Genomic DNA, 14,142 nt, shown 5'->3' with positions numbered 1-14,142 from the left:
TCTCAAACTGAGTAGTCCCTTACTCAGCTGCTAAGCTTGTGCAATAAATCTCATCAAAATGCTACAGTAATGTTTTTTACATGACATGAAAAGGGGGAGAGGAATCAAGGCTCTTTTCTTCCTTGTAGACAACATATTAAAGGCAAAAATCTGAAGACCAAATCTACTTGTTGTTACTCTGGAAAGTCTTCCCATCAGTTTTAGTGGGACCAAGAATTTTCCATTATTTATGACTGTTCCTGAATTATACTGAAATAAGCATATCAGCACAGGAGTTGGTCACAAATAGTTATTTTGCTGTGAATTCACATGTTGTAGATGTTAACACATTTGAGATAGATGAAGCCGAAGAGAGAAATTGCTCGTGTTAGTTCAGTTCAAAATCTGATGGTCTAGTATGCTCGCAGTCAGCTTCAACATAAGTTTTGATGAAAGCTAATACCGATAACAATGACAGAATGGTCACATTCCATTTTGGATGTGTGTAAGAAAAATGAAATGTTCTTGAGCAGTATTAAGGTTTTCTGATCTGATAAAGTGAATTTATAATGTGCAGGTTTAATATACTGTCCCATTTTTATACATTGCCTAGATTAAACCCCTGAAGATAGTGTTTTGATTTTAAACTGTGGAGCTTTCGTCAGAGAACCAGTGTGAGCTTGTAGATGAAGATGCTGGTAATTTGGCCCAATATGGGAATTCTGATTGATTGAAGCTTAACATCTAGATGTTTCATACAGCTTTATTATTGACCGAGGAGTTGTCAGTAAGATCCTTACAAATGGTGCTCTATTAAAATTTTGATGCTGCGAGTACCCTTTTTTTTTCCTGTATTTGCCTCAAAACTAAATATCTGGGATTTTAAAGTGTGTGAATTCCTTTCTCTTTTCTCTCAGATTCTGGGTGGAATTGAACCAAGTCTGTACAAGGGTGATATTTGGTATACACCTATCAAAGAGGAGTGGTATTACCAGGTTGAAATTCTCAAACTGGAGGTTGGAGGACTGAACCTTGAATTGGACTGTAGAGAGGTAATTGCATAATGTGTTTCCATCTATATAAAATGCAAGTTTGATTTAAAAAAAAATAAAATAAAACAAAAAACACTGAATTGATCAGTTTTGTCTTTACAAGCAGACCTGTATTCTGGTTTCCTCTGAGAATTAAGGCTGCATGGTAACTGAAAAGGAATGAACAACCCATGTGCAATGTAGTATGTACATCAAACATGCTAACATTGCCTCAAAGAGGACTTTAAAGTCATTGCTAGTATTTTCAGTAAATTAGGGACTAAGCTACGGTTATTAATTAAACAGTCCAAATGTAGTTTGGAAGGGCTCAGCCTCTTGACTAGTTTGAGTTGTCTGAGTTGTAAGAAAGGTGCCTTAACACTGAAGATAAGTTGTTGTCAAGAAGACAACAGTCTTTAAGCAACTACAGATTATGGTTTTCTGTTACACAGTAGAATCAAACCAAAGGGTTTTGAGACAATTCTGGTCAAACAAAAGGGAAGGTGTTGGATTAGCCCATGTGGACATGTCTAAGCATGTAACTCATGACAGCATTGAGCAAGTGTCTTCCTGGGAAGCTTCCCAAAGTATCTCATCCTATGCCTTCTTTTTCTGGTTTTTCTAATCCACTTTTGCTTGCTTTGGCTTTGCCAGTTATTATGCCTGATTGATTTGTTTTCTGTTTTTATTAGGAATCAGTTTAATGAGACTGTGGTGTTGCCATTTTTATTCCAAAGCTGTTTCATTTTTTTCTTTGGAGGATATGTTTGTATGTGTGTGTTTCATTTGTTTCTTACTGAAGCTCGTTGCTATTCATGTTTTGATTTTAGTTCTATAATTTTCATGCCCTGTTTTCATTAGGCATCTTAATTTTATCTTATGCTTGTTCTCTAAGTTGGAAATCATTTGGACATGATAATTCAAAAGTTTTTCTAGTTCATACAATTTAAGTAAAATTTAGGATAAAAATCTTACACAAACATTATTATATTTATGTACAAAATAAGGAAATCATAGTGCCATTTAAAATATTTAAAATTAGTTATATCAGCTTTCAACTTAATAAGCAAAACAAACAAGGTCTATTTAAATGTCTGTTATATTGTTAGGAGGGCAAAACTGCTGGTCCTTTAACATAAATGTTTGTGTTGCTCTTCTTTCTAGTATTAAAAAAAGATCAGCCTGTTTTTGAAGAGGAGCCCTTGTACTAATAGTTTAATACTTACTGTTTCCAGAAAACAACTCACTTAAAAACCTAGCGGTGTTACGAAAGTTTCCTGTTATTGTTGTTCTTTTTCTGAGCCAGCCAACATATTGTCTGTGTCGCACAGTATGCTAGTCCCTGGTACAGAAGACATCATTCCTTTCTTGATCAAAGATCTTCTCGCAAAAATTTAGGGGAAGAATAGTAAATTAGGGCTACTATGATTAAAGTTTGGCTAGTTAGGGGCTTGCAGAGGATGTGTAATTCACTGTACAGGATGATGAACTGTGTGCCCTCTCTCCTCTTAGTTGTTTTCTAGGAAATGGAACATTTCTTGTAACAGTCACCAGAGATGACTCCTTTCCTTGCAAGGGAAAAGTAGTCACCTCGCCTCAGTGCTGGGAATTTGTCCAATGTTAGACCACAGCTGCGGCCTTAAGCTGGGCAGACCAGGGCTGAGAGAAGTCTTGAGCTGCTGGCAGCGCGTAGGGTGCACTATTAAATATTAACCAGGAAGATTAAGAAGGCAAGAAGTTACTACCCACTGAAAGTACAATGAACACAGTATGAAAATCTAGGTACTTAGTCTCTGGCCAAACATTCCTGCTGCTCCAGGCATTTTGTGTGGTTAATATGTTAGAAGTTGACCCTTTTGGCTGTGCCTCCTACCTACTTTTTTTACAAGGGTAGCTCCACGGGATGCTGGCAGTTGCATCTGTGTGGTACAAACCTATTAAAATGGACTCCACAATGCCTTGGTATTTCTCTCCACTCTTCAGAATATTTCTGAGTGTACAATAAATGGTTTCCTGTTTGCTTTTCTTTCAGCTCTGCTTGGCAGCCTATAGCAGCTCTTCTTTCAAAAAGAAAATAACTAAGTCAAAGATATTTGTTTTACTTTTAGGTGGGTTTTATTTTTGTCACTGCACTAAAGATATTCTATGTGACTTGATAACATCTAAACCAATGTATTTTGAAGTCGCTTGTTGTTTGGCCTCTTCCTAAAAACCTTATGCTGTATGTTTCCTTATGCCTTATGATATACCAGAAATGTGTCACTGTTCAGTTGTGTACCTTCAAAAATATTTATTCTTTGTTTACTGTATCTATAGCTTAATGAAATCCCTTAATCTGAAGGCTAGGGTTTTAATAATGAAGATAATCGTTTCCTTAGGGGTTTTTTAGTCCAAATTTTGAGGCAGCAAGATTGAAATTTTGAGTTTCTTTTTACTTGTTTTTGTCTGTGTTTTAGTGGTTTGCAGCAGTTAAGAGAGAAAGTTGTGGCATTTAGCATTTGTACTCTTGAGCCAGTACCAAATATGACATGTAATGAGGCCTAACGTTCCTTGAATATTCTTAACTTATATATGTCAATCATTAAACATGGGCTGCTGTATTGTGTTTAAACTAGAGTGAGTTGTTTCCATGATAGCAGAGACCTTGATTCAGGGCTTGGACATACGTCTGAGCTACATCAGCGTACTTAGCATCTCTCTGTAATGACCCTGAGAGTGCTTTTGCCCAAAGCATATGGGAGGTGACGTGGATTAGCTCACCCCTCCCAGACAGGCCGGGCTTTGCTTCTCTTTACAGTGGTTTGGCCATTTGCACCAGCTGTGGTGACACAGTAATTTTGTTCAGTGGAACAAATAAACTCACTTTTGTGTCTAGGCTGACCGTAACTTGCTTTTGCTCTCGGGCTTCATTTGAATTCAGGCTATCAACTAGAAAGAGCTGCTGACAGGTATGACATGCAGGTTTGGAAGACAGCTACCAAAGAGCAACAGCTTTGTCATTGTTATGAAACAGTGCAAACTGCATTACATTAACTACAGCATATAACTTCTCTCTTTTTTCCTCCCTCCCTAGTACAATGCCGATAAAGCAATAGTAGACAGTGGGACCACTCTCCTCCGTCTGCCCCAGAAGGTCTTCAGTGCTGTAGTGCAAGCAATAGCTCGCACATCCCTGGTAAGCCAATGACATTAAATCTGTTCGAGATGTTAATTTCCTATTAAATGCTCACATTTGATCTTTGAAAGAAGTGTCACCCATGCTGTCTGCCTTGTAAGTCATAGGGTTTTAACCTGAATGGAGTGGAATCTTTCCTGGTCTACTCCTGTTAAAAAGTAAGACATGACTGGTAGCCTTTGAAGGAAACGGAAAAGGGAAAGGAAGAGGTGAAAAGGGAAAGGGAGGAGGAAAAGGGGGGATACAAGTACAGACTAGAAATGCATATATGGAAATGCATCAGAAACAGAGATGGAATATTTTCTTCTAAGTATTTCAGAAACATGGACATAATCCATGTCGCTTTCATTCAAAGTATTAAGAGTATAAAAGCAGGCCTTTCATTCAAAATAGAGTGTTTATAAAGCAGAAGAACCTGCTACTGCAAGCAGTTCCCTTCCAAGTATAATGCTTATTGTTGTACAGAATGGATGCCATTCATTGGGATTATTCATATTGATAAAGCTGGTTTTGACCTTCATTATTGAATTATTTATGTTTAAAAGCATCTTTCTTTGAAAACAGAGTGGGCTTTAGAAGTAGGGCATGGGGTTGATGGATTTCTCTGAGTATAGAGTAACAGAAGCAGCATTTTCTGGTTAATAAAAACAATTCATAAATGTTGGTTGAATACAGTAAGCAGTCCCAAGAAGTTTAAAGATGAAGACTAAATCCCATATATTTCAATGTGAGCCACTCTAATATTCTTGTCACGGATTCACAATCAGACAGTGGTAGTAGTTGCAAATCACAGGAAATTCAGTAACTAAGCTATTGGTCAGCTGCCCAAAAGATGGAGTATTTGCCTCTATGATGGTAATTCAAGACTGAGATCCTTTTCTGATGGAGAGCAGAGATTTGTCATGAAGTGTTCTTCACTGCCTGTAGGTGTCCGTTATATGATATAAATGGACCAGTTATCTTATGTCTCCCAGCTTCCCTGGTTGAAAAGTTCTTCTTTCCAAAGCACTAAAGTATTGACTGGAACAATTTCAGTCAATTGGGAGGGAATTGAAAGAAGCCTGCCCAAAAGGTCTTGTAATGGCACCTTGTGGATAGGGAATCCTCCTATGAAGTGGGCCACAGCAGTTACACTCCTCTCTGATGTTGCTCAGAAGGACATTCGAACCAGGGCCTTCCACGTGACAAGTAAAGAGTCAACTGATCAATAAGGTATTAGAGGGGAACAGCTCACTCACTCTTCTTAATGGTTTTTGTTCTTCCTATTAAAAATGCATAAACTAACTCTTTTAGGGTATCTTTTTAATCCCAAGGACCTTGCTGCTGTACCCCTTTCTCTCCACACACACCAAAAATTACTTTCACAGCTTTAAACAAAGTAAATAGTCTATTAAATAAGAAAGTGGTTACATGATGTCAGGATCAGATTCTAGCTATGTAGGAGCAATGTCAGGAAAATGGGTATTTTCAGCAGTTGTACAATGGCATCACAATCATACTCTAAGTGCTCTGTGCTTCTGGCAGGCTATGCACCACTGAAACAAAATCTGCTGTATTCAGACATATTTATCTGACCACAGGAGAACCAGGTTAACAAGTTTCTTACTTCTTCCCAGCAAGATGTCATTGCCCCCTCAGGTATTCTGGGATAACTGCATGTGAAGTGTTCCTTTATTCAGCTCCATAAAAACCAAGGCTGTGAGCTTTATGCTCTTTAGTGGTGCGATTGTGTTTTAAACCTTACTTGTTTGGACTGAAGTCTTCCAGGGAGCAGCTATAGATGCAGTTTAATGATGGCAGGTCTGAAGGGTGGTGGTTTTGGTAGATGGGCAAAGATGGGCCACAGAGGGGTGGCAGCTACTTCATCTCACTGCGCTGAAGTCAGAACAGTATGTCTACTCATGGTATTAGTATAATGCTAAGTTAATAAGTTGAAGAAAGGAAGGCTCCAATAAACCTCTTTATTTTAATAATCTTTTAGGTGTCATACAGCCAAATCCCCTGCAATGCATTTCTTTGGCATACAGAAGTAAGGCAAAGAAATGCAATGTCATGAGCAGTCTTTCTGGGAAATGAAAGTAGGCACTTAAAATAGAGCACTATATAGTCTTGGTCTGTCCAGTCCGGGTGCTGTCCTGCAGTTTTTCTCAGATCACAAGCTCTGCTTTCCAAGAGCAAATGGAAAGAAAGGACAACTATGTTCTTCAGCCGGTCTGGCCTGGGACTTAGCTGTGAGGGTCAGAGCACTCTGTCTGGTGCCAGGAGATGTACATAAGTGTGCATTGAGTGTTAAGGGTAAAAGTAATCTATTTGTGACAGTGGGTCTCATTGTGTACTTACACGAGTGTATGCTTGTTGACCCAAGAACAGAGGTGAGCACCTGGAAGATTTAAGTCTCTCATACTGTGCAGCCCTAACAAATATTTCATTGGCAGGTATGTGGGTGTGTGTAAATACTTGTCACCTGTAAAATGCCATAACTAATGTATGAGCTGATGCTTACAAAGTAATCAATATCACAGATAAATACCAATGAGTGCAGTGGAGAGGCTGGATTTCATCTTTCTCCTTCACACATATAGGAGGCTCTGGCTGTGCAATGTCAGAACAAGATGCTGCCTTGCATGTTGTTTCATGTGGGAATAAGAACCAGTGCAAAGTAATGCACTCAAATAAGGAAGTTTTGTCCTCTAATCTGGTAGCAGATCAGCTTTGTGTGCTTCAGGAAGCATGAACGTTAGACAAGATGTTTGTCTTAGGCAAGCACACTCTGTGGAGGTTTGTTTTTTGCTTTGTTAGTGCCATGGATATGTTAAGAAGAAGTTATTCAACTTTCTTTCAAAAGCATGGCAAGTTGTGTTGGTAGTGAGTGGCAGGACAGTGAAAGACAGAGGGATGTGTTTCTTCCCATTGAGTGTAGCAGACCTCTGTTCCCTTGCCTGCCAGGAGATTTTGGCTTATCCCTTGGCTTCAAAACCCTAAAGCTGAATAAGAAGCTGTAGGTATGTGAGGAAGGGAGCTGACTCCATTACATATTCATGCAGTTTATATTTTGGCTTATGTAAAAAAAAAAAAAAAATGTCTGCTGCTTCAAAATGTTGGTATTCGGTCAGAGCTGTTCAAGAGAAGAAGTAGGTAGGTAGTAAAAGCCTGTTAATGCTTTGCCTCAGTACTGATAGCTCAGGGAGGTCACACATGTTCATTGCAGAAGTGGAAGTAATGAGACACAAATGGGGAGGAGAGGAAAGGGAGACCTAAACCTGCTTTTGCCTCTTGCCCCCTCTTCCAAGTCATAATGGGTTAAGAAGCATCTCAATTTGTGTGTTGTGTTCTTGCTTTGATCCTTAAAGAAAAAGCTTTTTATCAGACTTGTGTTCATGCTTGAACTTCTCCATGGGAATGGAAGAAGTATCTAATACCCTGTTTTCCCAAAAATAACACCTACCCTGAAAATAAGACCTAGCATAATTTTTCAGGATTTTTGAGGATGCTCAAAATATAAGCCCTACTCCAAAAATAAGACCTAGTTACTGTTCATTTTTAAAAAGTCGATTTAAATAGTGTCCAGGCAGCTATATTTGTAAAAAATAACAAGTTTTGGAGCAAAAATTAATATAAGACCCCGTCTTATTTTCAGGGAAACAGGGTTGTGGTAGTGATTATTTACAAAAAATCTATCAAAATGTACGTAATCTGTATGTATTGCTTCTATTTTTTTTCTTTAATAGATACAAGAATTCTCTTCTGGTTTCTGGACTGGTTCACAGCTTGCATGCTGGGATAACACTGAAAAACCCTGGTCCTTATTTCCCAAACTCTCTATTTACCTGAGGGATGAAAACGCCAGTAGGTCGTTTCGGATCTCCATCCTACCACAGGTCTCAACCTTCTTTGTTTATTCAGTTATAAATTTGTTTTTACTATTATAAAGCACATGCTCTTAAAAATAGGGACTATTTTTAGTGGTAGTAGAGAAGTGGCTTATTGCATACAAGGGAAATATTTTAAAATGAAATTTAAAAAAACAAACAAAACAAATTTTAAATAGGGAAAACAACAAACTTTTCAAATCTAAACTAAACAAAAACACAAACAAACAAACAAAACAAACAAACAAAACAACAACAACAAAACACAAAGTTTCCCTCTAAGTGCAGTCCATGTAGCTGGGAATGATTTTTTTTTAATTTGTCAGGAAAAGCAGGCAAGTTTTTGTTTTGTTTTCAGAAGCCTTAGCCACATTAGATGTCAATACAGAAGTGTATCTGCTCATTTTGATCTTCCTGTTTTGGGAAGCAAATTGATTTGTTTTCTGTGACATTCTGCATTGGAACACTTCTTCTTAGTATGACAGTCTTGGCAATGAGCCTATGTGATCTCTGCACCAGTTTCTGTAACTTGGTTGGTTTATCTTTTATTAATATTCCATCACAGATTTTAGAATATAATATGCTATGTTTATTTTTCCTCTCTGGCTTCCCCTCACAGTATGGGTTGCAATACAGGCTGGTATCCTCTGACATTACTAATACAGCTTTTTGCCTCAGGGGATGGTCAGGAGCAAAGGGGAGAATTAACCTATTAAATGCATTTTAACTTGAAACATAGTAAAGCCTTATGATAAGCATCTTCTGTATTGATCACGTAGCCTGGCAATCTTTCATCTTCGTTGAGAAGACAAGGGGTAAAATGTGACTTGAATTTATTAATCTAGAGCCTTGAAGTTAACACTGAATGTTCCCTGAATCAATTCCATCCTGATAATTTTTTAAATAATAATATTATTCTCTAATTCGAGTTCATTTCCGAAGTTCTTTCTCAGCTATCCTCCCCTTATGGAAAATGTAAGAAAAAGTGGCTCTCATGAATTTGCTGTTGACCTTCACGTAGTGACTGACTGTGTTTGAATTTAAGCTTGGAATCCAAGAGCTTTACCTCTTACCTGCCTGTAAGCTTTGAACAGTTTTAAATCATGTACAGAAATCTGTCTGCACCTGTTCATTCTCTATTTCCAGTGAAGTTTGAGTGCCTGAATATAAAAATCAAAAGGTCTGAACTTCTAAGTACTGTGTGGTGTTGCTTCTTACATTCTGGCTTTTTTTTTTTTTTTTTTTAATAGCTTTATATTCAACCCATCCTTGGAATAGGAGAGAATTTACAGTGCTACCGATTTGGCATTTCTTCCTCCACGAATGCTCTAGTTATTGGTGCTACAGTTATGGAAGGTTTTTATGTAATATTTGACCGAGCCCAGAGGAGAGTGGGTTTTGCAGTGAGTCCATGTGCAGGTAAGAGGAATATTGTTCAGATATATAAAGGGTGAGTGTCACGAGGATGGAGCCAGGCTCTTCTCAGTGACAGCCAATGATAGGACAAGGGGTAATGGGTGCAAACTGGAACACAAAAGGTTCCACTTAAATTTGAGAAGAAACTTCTTCTCAGTGAGGGTGCCAGAGCACTGGAACAGGCTGCTCAGGGGGATTGTGGAGTCTTGTACTCTGGAGGCATTCAAGACCTGCCTGGACGCCTTCCTGTGTAACCTCATCTAGGTGTTCCTGCTCTGGCAGGGGGATTGGGCTAGATGATCTTTTGAGGTCCTTTCCAATCCCTAACACTCTGTGATTCTGTGACTTGGTGAGTGAGGAAATATCAGCTCTCTTAGAGAAACACCTTTGCCACTTATCTGATGGGGAAAGGAGTGATTACCCATGAAGTGTGAAGGGTATATTTTTGAGCAATCCCAAGCTTTTCAGATTTCAAGGTGTGTGTGCGGGGCAGGGGGGAAGCTTTATGGCATGCAACAGTCTTTTGGCACGAAGCAAATCAGCCTCAGCTCGGGGATCTTCACTGCGTTCTTCCTTCTGAGAGATCTTCTTTCTGAGACACCTGTTTCTGTGTGCATTTTCCCCAACAGCTACACGAGACAAGGTTCCTGTTTTTAATGCAGCTTCAATTTTGTATAGTTCCTGTTCAAATTTGCAGATATATGGATTATTCAGCTAACTTTCAATGTGCACAGTGAAGCATCTTGTGCTTTTCTCTTGAAGTAAATTGTGCCTCTTTAGCCTCTCAGAAATACTCAAAGAAAAAACTAAGGTGAAAATGAAACTTGAATTAAGACTTGTGGTGTTTGTGTTGGTTCAAAACAAATAGTTTTCTCAGTGTAAGTAAAAAGTCATTATTTTTTTAATTAACTGCTGAGGAAATGTGGAAAAGGTCATAATTTTTGGCTGATTTTACAGTGATGGTTAACTTTATTGCTTTTTCATTATTTCTTCTTTTGGGTAGCTAAAAATACAAGTTTTGGGGTTTCCTCTCTTTGTTGATGAGACATTGCTTTGGCACCACAAGAACATGCAAGTGGGAGAGGAGGGAAAGGATGTGCACCCATATTCAAGTCTCTGTCCCAAACGGAGGTGATCTATGCCCGGAAAAACATTATATCACCTGAGATTTGCATGAGAAAAGGACTACGACTGACAGTTCTTCTTTAATCCCCAGTGTTTATGTTAGAGAGGGTAAGGGCAGTAAGTACTTGAGTGCTTAATGCAACCAGGTAATTGAGGGGAAAAAAAGAGAGATACTAGCTGGCTAAGCTGTAGCTCCAGGGCATTTTAAAAGCCTTTTTTTTTTTTTTTTTTTAATCTCTCCATTGTTAATGGGTTCAAAATGGTCCTCTTTGAGCTTGCTACCAAAGAAAATCTGGATATTGATGTGGGTTGCTTAATGAAGACCTCTATAAAGTACCATGCAGTGATGAAAGATACATAACTAGACAAATACTGAAGACCAGGTTGTCCTGCCTTTAATTCTTCCTTGTCCTTCTGGACTGCAATTTTAGTGAGCGCAGAGCTGCCTCCTGTCCCTGCCACACTGCAGCCATTAATGGACAGGGGAGGGGACATTTTGATAGAACATATTGATCAACATGTAGTCAGCAGGGGACACAAGCTGGCTGGTGCTTGTAAGAACTGCTTTGAAATCACATCTTTGTTAAGAAAAAGAATCAAGGGACCATAATAACACCTTAATGTTAGTATTGCTACACAGAAACATAGAGTTTGACCACTTCATGTGATTCTGCCAACCTCGTCTAGAGAGGAAGAACTGAGCTTGCTGAATAGAAATGAAACAGGAATTCACATGAGCTTGGACACATGATGATACCCAGCTGGTGCTAGAAGGCATTTCCTCGTTGTTTCTTTGTCCATGTTTCATGCATATGTCTAACCTAGCATCATGGAATCTGAGAAATCAGATGACACAAACCACTGACTGAGACAAGGTATACTGATTTGCCAGACCCCACTCACACGAGGCAGATGACATTTTGCTGGATGCGCCAGTTATTCTGAATTCATTTTTCGCAGCTTGTGGTTTCCATATTTAACACTACTTTCATCAGAAAACCACAACTGTGAGTGGTTAGCAGTCAGTGCAATGTGAGGGATTAAGCTGCCTAACTGGCTTCCTGTGGAGGCCAGCATGTCCTCCATAGCAACTACATTAATGTCATTTATTTGGAGCTTTTTGGTCTGTTTGTGGGCATAAATTAGATTGAATTACTGGTGTCATAAATCTTCAGAAATAAGAGAAGTATAAAAGACCATTTGGTGTGGCTTTGCAATGGCCTATGCTTTCTTCTTTACAATAGAGTGCTAACACTAAATTTAAGCCTGTGTTTTTATAAGATGTTAAACGGGCATGTGCTGAACACAAAAATTAGGGGAATGGGACTAAAAGTCTTAACTTCATTGAACTCGCATTGAACTTGAGACTACTGAGACTAGAAATGAGAACTGGCTTATCATGTACTCCTTGCACCTTTTTCTTTCTCCAGGATGTACCAAGAGTGAGGAGAGTTAGGTAGATGGCTGCAGGAAGCTCTTCCATTGTAGCAGGAAAATAAATTTGCTTTTCCCTCAGTATGTGAAACACTTTAAGACTTATTCTGCCTGTTACCAAATTGTTTCAGGTTGCTTGTTGATAATTTCAGGGGCAATCTACTGTTTACAGGATGACTAGGAAAGGTTTTGGATCAAGTGTCTTCTTGAGACAAGATGTTCAGATCACCTGGTTAGTATTAGTGAAGCAACCTGACGGTATCTCAGTATTGAGCAGGATTAGACCCCTAGTGTTTTTGTAGTAAGTGAGCAGATCATAGGAGCAAGACTTGAGTATTTTTTAGGGAAGAAATGCACCAAGGACTGTAATCATAAATTACTTCTACACTAAACTGTGATGAGACAGAACACACCCAAATTTGTGGGCACTACACTCAGAAAAATAGATGGCATGATGAATAGCAGAGCTTCAGTCCAGAAGGCCATAGTAACCTAGAGGACTGGGCAGCAGAAGTCTCAAGAGTTTCAGTGAACAGAAGCTCTGCACCTCAAGCAGGAAACCACAGTGCATGGGTGCAGTCTGGGAAGGGGCCCACTAAGTGTAACAGCAGCCCTGTGGAAAAAGATCTGGAGATTATGGTGGGGCCCAAGGTGAATGCAATTCAAGGGTAAGTGCAAGTGAAACTATGTAACAAAAGGCAACACCCCCCAGTTACATTCAGAAAGGTTCAAGTTTGGACATGAAGAATTTCTTCTTCTCCAGGAGGGAGGTGCAGCACTGGACTAAGTGACTTCCAGGGGCCACTTCCAAGCAGCATTTTAGAATTTTATTATAAATTTGATCTAACTTCAGGCGTGCTTTCTTTCCAAACCACCCAAGATGGTAGGAGTATGACTTCTACACAAATGTTATAAAATAGCACTTTTACAGAGGTGCCATTTTTGTCGTGTAGTCATCAATAATGAGGAAATTCTTATTTATTCAAGATGAAGAATCTATTGTAGGTAGGTACCATCAGGTGTTCTAAAAAAATATGCCAAAATATCCTAATTCAGTTAAATGTGTAATATGCTAAGTGTTTGTGACTGTAAGTTTATGTTAAGGGCTTGTTTGAACAATCTAGGCAAATTTCCTCTTTTGATTTCCTCTCAATTTCTCTGGGGATGGAAGAGGGTGAGGGAAAACTTTTTTTTTGAAGGGAAGAAAGCAGAGGCTGTGCTGCTATCAAGCATTCTCAAAATGCAATATAAAATGTCAGCCACTATGACAACAGTTTTGTATTGCCTTTTTAAAGAGGAGTAATTATTGTACTCAAGCCAAATAATGAGTAATTAGGGACTGTCTGTTTTCAAAACTATTACCAAGGTGGAAAATTGTGCTGCTTTTTTTTTTTTTCCTTTGAAATACTAAATTCTTAAGTAGTAATACTTATGCCTTGCATTTCACATTAGTATTAAATGTGGTTTAGTTTGGTTTTGCTGCAGGGCTTCATAGAGACAAATGAAGTAGTGCGAGGGAGTGAGATGTACAGAAGAAAAAATTGCTTGGTAGACAAAGTGCAATACTAGGACTCTGAACAAAATGGGTTTCTGCCACAGACCTTCTAGATCGTCTTTTACAAGCCTGTTCATTATTGTGCATCTCCCTTACCACATTTATGTAACAGCAGTATCTTGCAAAGATATGCTGACATTATAGGCCACACAGACCATTTTATTACCCATCTAATGAGCTGAGAGATCACGTTTGGTATCTACCATTTTTAGGGTGTTTGTGGTACAGCCTCAGGGTACACTCAGTCCTCTCTAACTCTGCATTGGTGCTAAAGGAGTCTTCTTACACTTGCAACTGGAGAAGGGGTTGGTTCAGTTGAGCGATCCTACAGAATATTCCTCATTTGGGCATTTTGTTTGTTATGACAGGTTGGGTTTCCATCAGATTGGCGAGTTGCCCTGATTCTCCTTGCAGCCCAGCAATCACTAGCATTAATACAAAAGAGGCAGCAAGGGACAGGGCGAGCAGAACTGTCTCTTTCAGCAGCAGCCCACAATTAAGTTAATGAGACTTAAACCTTAAAATAATATGAAGCCAGGGAATAAATACCAATTAAAA

The 14,142-nt window shown here is 38.9% G+C and overlaps 1 protein-coding gene across 1 annotated transcript in view; it reads left to right on the top strand.

Annotated features, from left to right (window-relative positions):
• The window catches only part of BACE2 (beta-secretase 2), a gene marked incomplete at its 5' end in the record, with an annotated part of 54,273 nt that overhangs the window by 31,766 nt on the left and 8,365 nt on the right, over window positions 1-14,142 (top strand). The window contains 4 exon segments of the mRNA XM_082043065.1: window positions 897-1,031; window positions 4,084-4,185; window positions 7,914-8,063; window positions 9,305-9,473. Of these exon segments, the coding sequence (XP_081899191.1) occupies window positions 897-1,031; window positions 4,084-4,185; window positions 7,914-8,063; window positions 9,305-9,473 (556 nt within the window).

This window comes from Streptopelia decaocto, assembly GCF_964273445.1.
Source record: "Streptopelia decaocto genome assembly, chromosome: 1".
In the NCBI taxonomy this organism is placed as follows: Eukaryota; Metazoa; Chordata; class Aves; order Columbiformes; family Columbidae; genus Streptopelia; species Streptopelia decaocto.
Note: the sequence above shows the minus strand (reverse complement) of the source record. Positions and strands in the feature narration are given on the sequence as shown.